The 15,157-nt window shown below is 42.5% G+C and overlaps 1 protein-coding gene across 9 annotated transcripts in view; it reads right to left on the reverse strand.

The window, feature by feature from the left end:
* The window catches only part of ZNF385A (zinc finger protein 385A), a 178,050-nt gene that overhangs the window by 121,719 nt on the left and 41,174 nt on the right, over positions 1-15,157 (reverse strand). Inside the window, exon 1 of one of the 9 annotated variants that reach the window (XM_087956434.1) lies at positions 6,629-7,036. The exons of 6 other annotated variants lie outside the window; for them this stretch is intronic. Coding sequence is in view for 2 of the 3 variants with exons in the window: in XM_026677253.2 (XP_026533038.1) it covers positions 6,629-6,707 (79 nt within the window). In the remaining variant the exon portion in view is untranslated. Of the gene's footprint in view, positions 1-6,628; positions 7,037-15,157 lie in introns of those variants that run through there. 2 more of the 9 variants (XM_026677253.2, XM_026677254.2) reach the window with 2 other exon arrangements.

Genomic DNA, 15,157 nt, shown 5'->3' on the forward strand with positions numbered 1-15,157 from the left:
TCTCAATTCTTTCTTCCCAGTCAGCATAGAAACCCTGCTGCCCTGAAGTCTCTCGGTGTCCTTGCCGTGCCTGGCCTGACCCTGGTATAATTGCTGGGGAGGACTAGGATAGTGTAAGGGCTTAATGTGGCTTACCATTGACTTTTAACCAGCAGCAGCCTGGCAAGATTCCAGAATGGGAGCTAGAGGATCTCTCTAGAAGAGCAGAGAGAGACGGAGAGATCAAGACCTTTTTCAAGATTTCAAATCACCCGTGTATACACAAACATATCAGCTGATGGACCAAAGGCTTGTGCCTAGTGCTTCCAACATTTTATTTTTCAATGAGCATCACTAAGAAATTAAGATTTCAGAACCATACCTTCCTACTTAGCCTTAATTTTCTGCCTCACACTCTGATTTCCCCAAAATTAAGCGCCCAATGGTCCCTTCCATCTTGAATTCCAACTATTAAAATGATAGCATTTACTAATGGTATTACTAATAATTACTAACGGTAGCGTTGAACTTGTCTGTCCTGCCAAATTTTCTGAAGTTGTGAGAAGAGTGTATGTACAGCAGGCAGGGTTGCTTCATGTCTCTCCCCAATTCAGTGGGCTTTGGGTCCCTCTTTTTCCACTGCTTCTCATACTCTACAGCAGGGGTCTCCAACCTTGGCAACTTTAAGCCTGGAGGACTTCAACTCCCAGAATTCCCCAGCCAGCTGGCTGGGGAATTCTGGGAGTTGAAGTCCTCCAGGCTTAAAGTTGCCAAGGTTGGAGACCTCTGCTCTACAGCTATAAAACCTTACTAAATAAAATATAGAACATGGATGTTAGAAGTGAGGGAGAAGGAAGGAATGTCCTATAGTTTACTGACTGCCCCAGGATTTCCAGCTGGGTTTGAAATCTCTGGTGGGGGGGATCTGGTTTCTAAAAATCTAAGGAACCCCTAATTATAATCTATAAGCTAACTGCCCAATTTTCTGGATTTACTTTTAATTTTTAATTTAATTTTCTGGTTTATTTTGAAAACCTGCCTATGAATTATTCCCTATGAAATATGTTTAAAATTGCATTTCAAGCATTGTTTTGAAAGAGATTCAGTGCACCAGTGGTGGGATTCAATTTTTTTTACTACCGGTTCTGTGGGCGTGGTTTGGTGGGCGTAGCAGGGGAAGGATACTGTAAAATCTCCAGTCAGGGATGGTATTTGCTGGTTTTCTGAACTACTCAAACTTTTCGCTACTGGTTCTCCAGAACTGGTCAGAACCTGCTGAATAGCACCTCTGCAGTGCACACATGATAGATTTCTCTGCCCATCTCTTGAGCCATCCCCAGGCAACCATAGCCGAACTTGCAAAACTAAGCAAACTAAGATCTGGTTAGGAAATCCTAGAGTTGTAAAATAGACTTGGAAGCCAAACAGGAGTTACTGAGAAAGAAGCATGGAGAAAACCATTTCCATAGCACAAAGTCTCTAGCATATTTCATGATTTCACCAAGAATATCTCCTCTTTCACCTAATATGGACTGGGTATTGCAACTTCACTTTGGTGTTGATATATATGGGTCCTGTTACCACAGTATAAATTAATCCTCTGAGTATTTCTCAAATGTAGGGGGATATTCCCAACAAATCATTTGTGAGTAATCCTCTACAGAGTAGGCCAATGAAGCATAACTGTAAAAACGAACAGTGAAGTCTGCCGCCCACTATCACAAATGGTTTGGCAAGAAGCTTTGCAAGAGGAATCTCTCTAAATATGAAGGTGGAGGAGTTTGAGATTTGATCCATCATGCCAACCAAAAGCAGAAGGGGAAAAAAACACTGCCATCTGTCTATGTTACTACAAACATGTTTTCCTTTCAACGAAGCCAAGCAGAACATCAATACAAGATGGCACTCTGTGCTGTGTGGGTGTCAACAGCAGGGTATGTGTGTATTTGGGTTTGTGTACAGTCAGGAAGGCAAAGCAGAATGCTTTTCAACAAGGTTCTGTAATTAGAAAACTGCCGGGCAATTTTGGGATTTTGTTTTTAAGAAAGCTGATGCTAGAAATGGGATACTGTTCTCCCTGTCAGCAACCCGTGCCTTTAATTTGACATTTTTTACTTCTCTGTATCTTACAGGACCAGAACTGGTTGATATCATCTTCTTGGTACCTGTTAGGTTGGAATGCCAAACAAGGCTTTCCTGTCTGCTCACATGTAGAAGAAATAAAAGATTACTTCACAAAGCCTAAATGAAATCAATATTAAGGCTCGGGATCTTCCATAAAAGAATCTTGCAATCTTTTATCCTTCTGTAATAGTAGGGCCTTGAATCTGTTGTCTGAGGTAAACAACTCATGGAATTTTGGGAGAATAACTCCCTTCAAGGCATCCTCACACCCACATAGGGTAGCATTTGCTTTACTGGTTTCTAGCATAATCATTTGGACAAAGCTTCTAATGCTTGGGCAATCACAAGATACCAATCTCTTTTAGATAATGAAGCTGGCTAAGGCAATCCATCACATCTCATCGGGACTCTAGATCTTGAATTCCAAAAAATTCCCTTTCAAAACAATTTTTTTATAAAAAAAAATTTAATCAACTTCTTATCTGTTTGCTGCATCACTGGTACCAACTCTGATTTTTACAGTATCTCTCACCAACCTACATGGCATCACTAGATAAAGGTTAGCTTGCCTTACTGCATAAGAGAACCAGCTCCAACCAATTTAGAAGAAGAATGTTGAACAGAGATACAAATTCTGGAACACAAAGAAAGCAGAAAGCACAACTGGGTGATGGAAAGTGGCTTTTGATGAAGAGTAACATCTGTCATATCAATATCTCTTATTTTTAAAATTAGCTACTAAACTCATAGCACTCCACTTCTGGACCGTGTTCTTTTTATTGCTCCTTCTTTTTTGTACCCACCAACACAGCATTTGCTATATTTTTTTCCATGGGGAAAGAAAAAAAATATTTATGAAATAGGGCTGTTTTATAAAGGGAATTAGAAGAATAAGGAATGCTGGAAACTATACCAAACTGGGCAGTTTCAAAAGCTGAAATTACTTAAGAAATATGTATCAATAGCAAAAAATGGAATATTCAAAGCAAACAGAACAAAGCTTTTACTCCACTTATTGTCCCTCCCACTGAACAAACAAAAAGCATAAGAAATGAAAAGCTAGCCAAAAAAAAGGGAGAGGGGGATGTGGAGAATGTTAAAAGGCATTATAATTTCTGTTATGACAATGTGAAAACGCAGAGAAAGAAAACTAAAGCAGAAATGTAGGGATGAAAAATATTCACCATTTCTCTCTTTAAATATTAAAGCTAGCAAAAATTCCCATCGGAGAAAAATTATTTGTTTACTTATGGCCCCAGACCAATAAAACACAAATACAGCATAAGTAGCTATTGGCTGATTCTGCAAGAACTTGGCAAAATTCATATCTATGTTTATAGCTATACATATATCTATATGTACAATCTATATGTATATCCACATCTTTACATCTCTACCTCTGTTTCTTTATTCTGTGTTTCTTATACTGTTACTTGCTTTTAACCATTTCTAAACCATTCAGAGTTGCTAGGTGTTGCATAGGATATAAATTTAGCAAATTACTGTTATTAACTATATCTCAATAGAGATATTCATTCTACTAAACTTAAATACCCACAATAATGCAAGGTTTTAAAATTCCAGAGTTAACTATATCTAGTGAACAATGTGTAATGTCTTTATTTTGTTTGTCCATAATGTCAAACATCCAAATTCAGATCCCAATCAGTGAAGATATTTTAAAAAGTCAAAAAAGCTATCAGGATCTATTTCCCATTGATTTTGTACTAAGAACAACCTGAACTTACAATCAGTGTAGCATCTTCCTTTCTTTTAGAACATGAATTCGTGTGTTAGATCTTTTCACAATCTTTCATTTTTCTTTATAATTTTATATATATATATGCATATTATTTTTAAAATATGCAAAATGCAAATGAAGCCTCACATGTAGCAGCAGTACAAAGTTACACACACAATTGTGATACATGAGACAAATATCCCACCTCTCTGACAAACAAGCCACCCCCCAAGTTTTATACAGAGTGGATGCATCTGCCTTAGGCAGCTTTCTGATTTCCTTCAGAACCTTGTTAATCCGACATAAGAAACAGCCAATCATTAATGAATCCATTCTTCTTAGAAAAAAATAGGTTTCAAGGCTTTGCAGTAGCAGTTCCTAGCAGGAATTGCTGAGCTATCCTATTTTCTAGGCTCAAGCACATGATCAAACCTCAGTATGTGCAATGGACTAGCAACGGGATCCTCCAACATTGTTGTATTAATTGCAATACTGCTAGGGAGCTCTGGACAGCATTACTCCAGAGGAAAGATCCTTCTCTATCCTACACAGTTTCTCCCATGTCATCCTGCCTCCTGCAATTGCTATAAATCTTATGAGAACAGGCAAGGCAGGAGAACTAACATGCTTTATTTTCTGTAATATCAGTATTAAGAATGACCCAAATATTATGGGACTGTTAAATGTCTATGGAGATCCTCAGTCATCCAGGTCATGGTTGTCCCAAAGGTGCTTTTTCAAGAAGCAACTGGACAGAAATCCAGCTGCCTCTTGAAAAAGCACCTTGGGGATATGGGACTGCTAGGCAGACTTAAAGAAATCTTTCACCATGTTGACTGGGAATTTTGGGTAATGTAATTCCCCGACATCTCTGGATGGAATGTCAGACTAGGGAAGATTGGAACAATATGTTTTGTGTCTATCTGGGTATTTTTTGAGAACTACCTGATAGGAAGGATGACCTTCTCACTTCCACAAATATCCTGGTTATGGGAAAGGTAACGTTTGGGCCAGCGTGGCCTTTGGCCATTCTCAGCCTCCAATGCCATTGCAGGCAAAGGAAGTATTTCATAAATTCAGGGGAGGAAACAACCCTCCCCCTTCAAATACTGAAGTCACTGAAGCTTGGTGACAACATCTAGGGAGGGTTGAGCAGCTAAGCAGTCAGATACACGGTTACTTCTAACTATCTCAGTTTGCGTTGTGCTTGAGGTTTGGGAGAGGCAGGGAACAGATGTACAAGCCGTTTAACTGGTCCAAGGATTGCTCCTGGCCTTTTGTTGGGTGACTACTCCTCATCCACACACTCCCTTACATATTTGGAAAAGGAAAGATGCTGGCAACTGACCAGATGCAGCAATGCCCAGCCACCTTCTTCCTCCTTCCCCTCCCAAACCACCCAAACCACCCTTCCCCCACCATGAGCAGGCTGCCCTCCCCTCTTCCCAACTATTCATAATAGGCTTCAGAAAGCCCAGCCAATTAAAGATGCTTAAAAGTGGGACAAGCCTGCAGCGGAGGAGAAAGAGTGTGTGCAGAAAAGGGACAGGTTGGCGGGGGTGGCCTTGCAGGAGAGGGGAAAACAATTCCGCCACCTCAGAATGAAACGATCGCCCGAATACATTCCAAAAAAGAAGGAGAGGAATGAGGACCAGAGATAGAAATGAAAACATCTCACAATATACACACATACTTTTCAGTATGCAACCCAAGATCATGCCACAAAGTGAAATGGGGCAAATCAGACAGAAGAGGCAGGCAGCTGGGGCCAGGCTTTCCTCGACCAAGGCTGCACCAAATCTCTCTCCATAAGGCAGAAACGATTAGCATTCAAACCAGTTCCTCTCTTGATAACTGCTGCTTGTTTTAAGGCACAGAACGAGGGTGGCCAATTCAGAAGTCAACCCCAGGCACGCCACAAAGGTAAAGGAGGCCATGTGTCCAGAGTCAAAAGATCCGGAATGAGTATTCCTCAACCTGATGTGCCCACCACCAAAACTGGCAGAACCGTTGGAATAGAAGGGATCAGGTAGGGGAAGGCTGGCCAGGAATAAGGAATCTCTGTTAAGAGTTTATGGAACCTGGAATTCTTGGCAACGTGAAAGGGAATAATTCCTAGCAATTGACTCGAGGCTGATATATTTAACCCTGGCAATTGGTACTTTTGAGAGCTATCACCACTGCCTCTAACATTAATCCTCCACATTGTCAAACTGCCTCTCCTAACCGTGGATTACCAGACGATGTTAAAGTGCAGTTCCCATCATCCCCACCAACGATAAGAAATGAAGTGCTGTAGTCTCTATAATACTATTCCCCGTATCCTTTCCACCTCTATTGTGCACCTAACCTTCCTGGGGGTCTGCACAGGAAACAAAATGCACTTTTATTACTTGAAATTGCAAGCAGGGTGTTGCCTTTATAATTGCTCCTCTAAGGATGTCTTTGAAAGTAAAATCAAAAGTGCAAAAGTGATTGCATCGGAGATTTTTTTTAAAAAAAATCTAGCTCAGCTTATTCTGTGACCTACAGATATTCTAATCATTGGAAGCAGTATGGGAGACTAGCTTCTCCTCCTCTTGCAAATAAACATGACTTAACATACCCACGCAGCATCTTGTTTCTGCCCTGTCCCTATACTGATAACTTTAGCTTCTTCCAGACCAGCAACGACACGGTCTTAAATTTAAGCAGCATTTCCGCCCCCCCACACCCCCTTATTCCAACCCAGTCCAAGGGCAGCTTCAAGGTGAATTGAATCTCTTAAGCTTCCTCACCCATTACCTTGGAAGGAAGTCAAGGGGTTGGGAACAGCGGTAAAAGAGGCAGGATAGGGACCAGCGATGGAGGCAGCCCATTTCATCCTGATATTCCGTAGTCTTCTGCCGACTCAGTGACAGACGGAGAGCATTTCAAAGGCCCACCGCTTTATAAGCAGGAGCACCAAAAATGTGAGCCACCTCCTCCATCCTTCAGTCTGAAATGGGTCAGCCCAGTTGATCTACTTAGGATTCCACCAGTTAACTCTGCCCTTGCTGCCGGTGCCCGTGTAGGGCAAAGCTTATTAAAATACTCTCACTCCCAGCATGCCTCATAAGCTTCTCCCATCCTCTTCTGTTAATCAGAGTTGATTCTTCCTTCGTCCTGCCATATCTGAGAACTATTCTTCTCCTTAGGCAGGTCTCTGCATGAAAAGCTGAAGCTGAAATGAAATCCAAGCATAATTGAGTTTGTCCCTGGGCTTGGGTGGAGTGCTTAGCAAGTCTTGGCTGTGTTTCCAAAGTGGGATGGGGCCTGGCTCAAAGCCAGAGAAACAACCTCGATAACAATCACACATAGGATACACATGCAATCTCTACCCCCACCCCGTCTCTTATTTCCCTCCACCACTGTCCCTCTGGCACCCACAGAAGCATGCATCTTGCCAAACCTACAAGGGAATTTATGGAAATACCATACTTTGCCTTGGTTTAGGAACTCACAGACTGTTACACCACATGCACGAGTGCAGATATACTACACAGGAGCCTGAACCATGAGATTTACAGCAGGTGCAGAGAGATCTAACGCACACAACACAAAAATATGCACGGCACACGCTCTCCTTTGCTATCAACATAACACACCTTCAACTGTCCTAAATGCACATTCATCCCTGGGCATCCATAATTCACAAACTCGCAGGCAACATTCACCTCCACATGTAGGCACTGCTCTTGTCTCTATGCACACATCACCCCATAAGAAAAGTACATATTCCCCAGGATCTCCAGACCAAAATCCTACACAGCGCTCAGGAAAGGAGGAGAGCAACACATTTGGGCAGTTCTCAAAATCTCAGAAGAGCAAGGAGTTGAACTCGCTTCTTTCCACTCCACAACCCCAAACAATAACAGCTAATGTCCCCTATCTCTCTTTCCCCTCCCCTCCACCCACCCCAGATGCAAACCTGGAGGAGTTCTACTCCTCACTGTTATTGGCTGGGTCATAAAGTGGTCAAGGAGGAGGGGGAAAACAGGTGAGACAAAAGGCTTTTGTTTGTGGGAAAGCAGGTGCTGGGAGTGGAGCAGCCAACAAGCCACTCCTCTTGGCGCAAAAGACTGCAAGAAAGACCCCTGAAACAAAAAACCCCAAATTAAGCAAAAGTTGCTTTCCTGCTTCCTCTGGCTAATGAAAAAGCAGGAAGCCTGGGTCAAACTAATCAAAGAGAAAGGGAGATCGTCTCCCCAAACAAGGGGCGATATGTGCATAGAGACAACAGTGGTGCCTATTTGTGCTGTACATGCAGGGGAATGTTGCCTATGAGGTTGTGAATTATGGATGCCCAGGGATGAATGTACATTTAGGAGAGTTAAAGGCGTGTTACATTGATACCAAAGGGTAGCGTGTGCTGTGTACATTTTTGTGTTACATGTATTAGATCTCTCCGCACCAGCTGTAAATCTCATGATTCAGGCTCCTGTTTAGTATATCTTTGCTATGAACACAAAGACAGCATTTCCCCCAATTTCAAGAGAAAATTGGGCACTGAATTAGAAGGGAGGAGGTAAATTTCATAAATAATCAAAGGAACGAGATTGAAGTTGTAGCTCATCTCTTGCCTTCTGGGATGAGCTAAATTTCTCTCAATCCAGAACTTGGATTGAGAGTGACGGAGCTTTAGTTTCATAGCTCTAAATGATATTGTATTTCAGATTTAGAACATCTTTTCCACTGTTGCCAAGACCCATAGAGATGAATTGGGGAGGCAGAATCGGCCAGGTCAAGCAGCAATGGAGAGCAAAGCACCAAATACTCCTTGCTCCCTTTGCTCCTCAGCCAGGTGAGGAAATTGTCAAGACTTGAAAGATGCTCAGATAACCAGACTACATCTAAAAGAAACATAGGGCATAAGGACAAGTAAGTTTACTGTCAGGCCCCAAGAATGACATGTGGACTTACTTCTCAGTAGTTTTTATTATTATGTTACATTGCACAGTATTATTATTGTTATTAAGGTTCATCACACAGTCAGATGTTCAGACTGGATTTGGCATTTTTGTCTACCTGTCGAGTCGTTTCTGATGACCTGGGATAGGCAGATTTTGATGGTGTTAGAAGTATCATCGCAGGATGGGGAAACCTTTTCTGAACTTTGTGCTCGATGTGGAAAAGAATGAAACTTTGATTCTGGGTTTTACAGATTGGACTGACAGACTTTTGTAGAAATGACTGGTTCATACTATTATGGTAAAACAAAAAGTTGTGATTTGTTGTTAATGCCTTTTTGGTACTGCAACAGAGAGTCGGAAGTTAATGCTTCTTTTTCTTTCCCTACGCTTCCTCACTTTTCTTTGCCCCTTTCCCTTCCCTCTCCGTCCTCTTATTTGCTTTTGTATTTTATAATACTTTATAACCTAATAAAAACATACTCAAGGAGAAGTATCATCGCAGGATGTGAGCTATTCCAAGTAAAGCCACTTTTTGCAATTGACCGATGGTGAACTTGTCAATGCCCATGGTGTGTTCAAGGGGTTGTTTTACGGTTGTTTTAGGGCTGCATCCAAGGCGCCTTAGGTACTACCTTTGTTTTCTTTTGCCACAGTCTATTTGCAGGTCTTTATGTTTTGCCTTCTCCAGTTCTTTCTCTTCCATTCTGCTGCCTCCAGGTGTGGCCAGTTCAACTATCAAGACTTTTTCGTCTTCCTTATCAACAATTGTGAAGTGTGGGGTGTTTTGTGGCAGGTGCCTGTATGTTCAAATTCTAAGAGCAACTATTGGCATAACTAAAGATATGCTCTGTGCACTACCAGGGAGGAACTGTCTTAGCACTCTTCAAATTTACCAGACTTTCCATGTTCTGCTGGTTCTTTTGTGTTCTGGAAAGCAGCCCTTCCTGTCTCTTGTCAGGGACTCCAGACTACATTCCACCACATGGAGCCTTGGACATAATCCCCGTAGTGTAATAAAAATGGCAACAATGGAGGCAGGAACCACATGCAAAGGTTCAGACCTGGAGCTGACAGATAATTGAATTATAGATCCACGGAGACCAGGGTGGGAAAGTCATCTTCACCTCCCATCAGAGAAAGGATGCATTTTCAAGGGTCTTCCCTGTGGCTCACTTAAATATGCTCCTCTCATTTGTGAGTCAGTTTTGTATAGTTTTGTATCAGTTTTAGTGTCCCCACTGCCACTCCCCATTGCCTCTGGTCTGGCTTATAGTCAGAAAGACAGTCTCCTCATTTTCTGTTCTACCTGCACCCTCTTAGTGTCACCAACCATGAGGAAAACCATCTGCCTATCACAGCACTAAGACAGGTAGTGCTTTTAACCAACAATTAGACCTGGGTAGACCTAACCATCTGTCAGAACTCATTTCGTCTGGCATTTCTGGGGAATGGCTACCAAGGCTAGGACTGCCGGCTGGCAAAGAGAGAGAGTACCTTGCTCTCCAGTTCACCAAGTCAATCCTTCAGAGACTTGGATGACTCTGAATAACTGACTGTCCAAGCAACATCTGGATGAGCAGTAAATTCCTGTTCAAAAGTGACTCCGAGAACTGCTGAGAGGCACAATGGGAGAGCATCATAAGCTGGTGTTTTCTTTACGACTTCACTGGGCAACCCACTTCTTTGTCTGTTGTTTCGCTCCCTTGAACCCAGGTTTAGTATGGTAGGGAGGAACTGTGCTATGTAGTAGTCAAGAGATTTGACTCTTTTTCTGCTTGGTCATCATCCCCCCTCCCCACTGCTCAGGAATTATTTGGGACATCTGACATTAGGAAATGCGTCAGATTGTACCATTGTTCATTGGATATTTATTGGGGGGAGGGGAGAAACAGTCCTTTAATGCTATATTTTAAGTTCAAGTATGGACTGGGGCACTAACATGGGTCTATGGCATAAAAGAGAGGTCACAAGGGAATGCATGACTCATGAAAGTGAGTTAAGGCACATTCTAGAAGCAAAAATGAAAATGTGGTTGAAGTAAAGGATTAGTCATAGAAGAGATGAAAATTCTGACTGCAAAATAGTTTTCCTTGCAATGATCTTAGGCGGATGGGGTAGGAGAAGGAAAGGCCATTACATCTTAAGCAGCACAGATAACTACGAATTATACCAACTCTCTTTCTTGTTAAGTTTTGTTTGGGCTGGCCAAATATCGCTCTCCAAATATTTCCAATCCTCACACAGTCTTGACAAGCAGTTCACTTAAAAATATAAATACACATATGCAGAGAGAGAGAGAGAGTGGGGGCGGGGAGGGATGGAGGGAGGGAGGGGAGAATTTGGGAGAGCACACACATTTACTTATATATAAAAGTGAACCAAGGTTACTACCACTGTGCTATGCATGTTTAGAGTAGAAAAGGTCCTTGATCAGTGCCCATGGAATGTTATGGGCCAATGACAAGACTTCAATTCAGTTCTGGAATTGGATGATTCGTTCACGGTCTTCCCTGAGTCTCTGTGTTGCTTATCTCTCCCACTTGGTCTTTTGAAAATTTTGAAATGTCAACAACCATTCATCAACTTTTCAACTCTTTATCTTTACTGCCTAAAGATCTACATCTATAGTACATTTACAACCCGGTTTAGTGCCTGAAATGGAACATTTGATATTAAACTGGGGGAAGAAAGAAATACTCCGCTGCATGGAGATGAGACGATGAGATGAGATAACTATCAGCCTCGGAAGCCATTTTTCCCTTGGAGCTTCGAGGCTGCCACATTTAGTGCCTGGGAAAGCGGGAGAGGGATTGCAAGGAGTGGTGAAAGATGAGCCACAACAGCATTCCTTTCTCTGGGAGTCAAGGACAAGTTCCCTGCACCTGGAAGGGAGTGACTGGAGGTAGTCTCCAGTCGGGAGGAAGACATGATTGGGCCATGTGATGGACTTGTGGGTGCAGGGGATGGATTTTGACTTTCTTTTGTGTGGGGAAAAACTCGGAACTCTCAGATTCAGGTTTTCCCAGATGTGCCAATATGACATCTCTAATAAAATGGAACTTTGAGGAAATGCTAGTCTCAGAGTCTTTGTTTTGGAGGTTATTATTTGGAACGCTGACAATAACATACAACAAGAAAGCAATTGCAACATTCATTGACAGTGATGCTGTCTTGCCTCACAGTGAGGCCATCCTTCTGACCACATACCTACAAAGGGAATTGAAAAAGGTTCTAATTAGTTGCTTCACCATATAATGGGAGGGCAGGCCAGGATAAGTAGGATCCTAGAGTTAAAGCAATAACTACAAGAGAAAAGTCTAGAGAAGGACCAGGGTGACATGATAACAGCTTTCCAGCATTTGAGGGGCTGCCCAAAAGAAGAGGGGGTCAACTTATTCTCCAAAGCATCTAAAGGCTGGACAAGAAACGATGGAGGGAAATCAAAGATAAGAAGAAACTTCCTAACAGTGAGGACCATTAACCAGTGGAACAGCTTCCCTCCTTGTGGGTGCTTCATCACTGGAGGTTTTTAAAAAGAGACTAGACAGCCACTTCGTCTGAAATGGTACAGGTCTCCTGCTTGAGCAGGGGGTTGGACTAGAAGACCTCCAAGGTCCCTTCCAACTCTATTCTGATTGATTGATGATCCAATGGCAAGAGCTATAGAGGGGGCCCAACTTCTTTGTATTGCAATTGCAAAGGTTTGAATTTCAGTTCTGTGACAGTAGTTTGATCACCATAACACAATAAACAACTTTCTGAATTCCCCTGAATCATTTGCCAAGACTGGGTGAAAAATGGAGGTGGGGGGGAGTGAGAAATATTCAGAAAACGATGGGAATCGTCTCAATCTACGAAATGTATGTTCCCTTCCCCCTCCTTTGTCTGGACTCTGAAGAATCAGGGTGGAAAAAGTATTGATGCTTTTGAGTTTTGCTGCTGGAGAAGAGTCCAGGTTTTAAAGAAAACTAAGACTTAGAGAACCAATCAAGCCAGAGTACTCAATCAAGGCACAAATAACTTGGTTCAAAGGCCTGCCCTCTGGGGAAATCTGTAACACTGGGAAAGATGGAAGGAAAGAGAAGGTGAAGCAGTTAGATGCACATGAAAGACCAGGCTGGGGACAGACAGTCCTGGAGAAAATCTACAAGGTTGTAAGAGTCAACAATCATTTGATGACACATAATCTATCTATCTATCTATCTATCTATCTATCTATCTATCTATCTATCTATCTCCGTTCACATTTTACTTTAATAGCTTTGAAGAAGGGTATCTCTTTCCACAAAAAGAGGATTGGATGGGGAAGAGGATATAAACCAGTCCCAAAATCTTGAACACAGTTTCTCAAAATTGTCATTATTTTTAACAAATTCCAGTGCCCGCAAGATTTCCCTCCTGCCCCAAATTAACATGGCATCTTTCATAACTACATATGTGCATCTACATATGTGACCTGAAATCATTCTTAAAGAAAAAAAAAAGGTACACACACACACACACACACGCGCGCGCGCGCGCAAGCACATATACACACACAGGGTGGCCTGTAAAAGAAGCCATCCAATTTGTAAACAATAAGTGATTCCCTCTTTGCGGAAACAATTCTATCATACACAAACAACTTTCTCTTTTATATACTTTTATATAGTGAAAGACTGGGAAAAAAAACTGGGCTCAGAAGATAGATGTGCTTACTATCTAATAAGTCCTATTGACTTATGAGATAGTGGCATTTTCTTTGAGGATGGAATTCTCTCTCTCTTTTCCCCCATTGCATGGTCCTACCGACTTCCCTCTTGCTCACTTTCAATGTCCTCTTGTTTCCATATTCTGAGCAAATGTAAAATGATTCTAATCTCATGGATTCCAATACAGGCAGTCCCCAACTTACAACAGGTCTTTGAGTGACCATTCAAAGTTACAACGACACTGAAAAAAGTGACTTATGACCCCTTTTGCAACTTTCCGACAAGCAAAATCAAGGGGGAAGCCAGATTCACTTAACAACTGTGTGAATAACTTAGCAACTGCAGTGATTCACTTAACAAATGTCGTAAAATGGGGCAAAATTCACTTAACAAATGTCTCACTTAACAACAGAAATGTTGAGCTCAATCGTAAGTTGAGGACTACCTGTATTCTTTTTGCATAAACACAATATTAATCCAGACTCAGAAAGAACTCTTGAATATTGCTTATTAATTTGCTATATTTTTTCTGAGTCCAATAGAAGGCAATGCATTGTAATAATTTATGGATCTCGGGGCCTTTCCATTGAGTTCAAATCCTATCCACTAATCCTCAAATTCAGTGGTCCCCAACCTTTTTTGTACCACGGCCTGGTACAAATGATCCACGGGCCGGTACCGGCATCAGCACGCACGACCAAGGCAAGGCGAGCCGAGCGACCGGCTAGCCAGCCGTCCCCCGCTTCTCCCCGCCACCTTCAACTCCTCCTTTGTACCTTCTCGCGGTCGATGGGCTTTTCGGGTTCTTTCTTAATCTCCTCCTGAGTAACGCAAGACTCCACCACCATCGGGACGGCTCTTCGTTCGAAGCTGCCCCCCCCCCCCTTCGACGAAACTAAGGCGCGAGGATTCCTTCAGCACCCAAACGCCGCTTTCCAACTGACGACAAGCTCACCCGGAAGCACTTTCTCAAGAGCTGTAGAAACAAGATGGCGGCGCCCAAGCAAAATAGGCGGCCCGGTACAAAATGATCCACGGACTGGTATCGGTCCGGGGCCCGGTGGTTGGGGACCCCTGCTCCAATTGACAGAAAACTGTACTGTAATCATATGATTTTGCTGTCCCCTTGTTAATCCTTATCCTGCCTCTATGGCCCTTGTTTTGACATGTTACTGATAAGCAAACTGATGGAGTCTTCCAGCTTTGCTGTTCTCCCTCTTCTGTAGGACACCAGTCAGGCCAGTCAGGATGCAGCAGCAGGAAGGAGTCAGACATGTCTAACTCCACTCATCCTTTCTAAGCTCCAAAGCTTGAGGCAGGATGAGCCACATCTGCCTTGATTCTCTTTTCTGTGGCCCCTGGAGACGTTCCCTAAGACAATCTCACCAAAACTGTGAATAAGATATATAATATATACACATCCCACTTCAATTGGAAGAAAACCTTGCCATTGCTTCTCTGGTTATGTCACTGCCACGTTCCTCCAGAGGTCACGTTTGTTAATAGTGCAGACTCTGGTTACAAAAAGGTTGCCCATCCTTGAACCAGAGTCTTGGACTTAAGACTGAAGTTCATGTGTCCCCTCAAGGCACACTCTGTGGCTCTAAGACCGTTGGATCTTCCCTCTTCCTTTCAGTTGCCAATCTGGGAATTAGAATGCTTCAGCTCACAAAAATGCTATGAGCAATTTA

The sequence above is a fragment of the Notechis scutatus genome, chromosome 2 (assembly GCF_049901735.1).
Source record: "Notechis scutatus isolate UNSWTSFEM ecotype Mainland chromosome 2, rNotScu1.2, whole genome shotgun sequence".
Lineage (NCBI taxonomy): Eukaryota > Metazoa > Chordata > Lepidosauria > Squamata > Elapidae > Notechis > Notechis scutatus.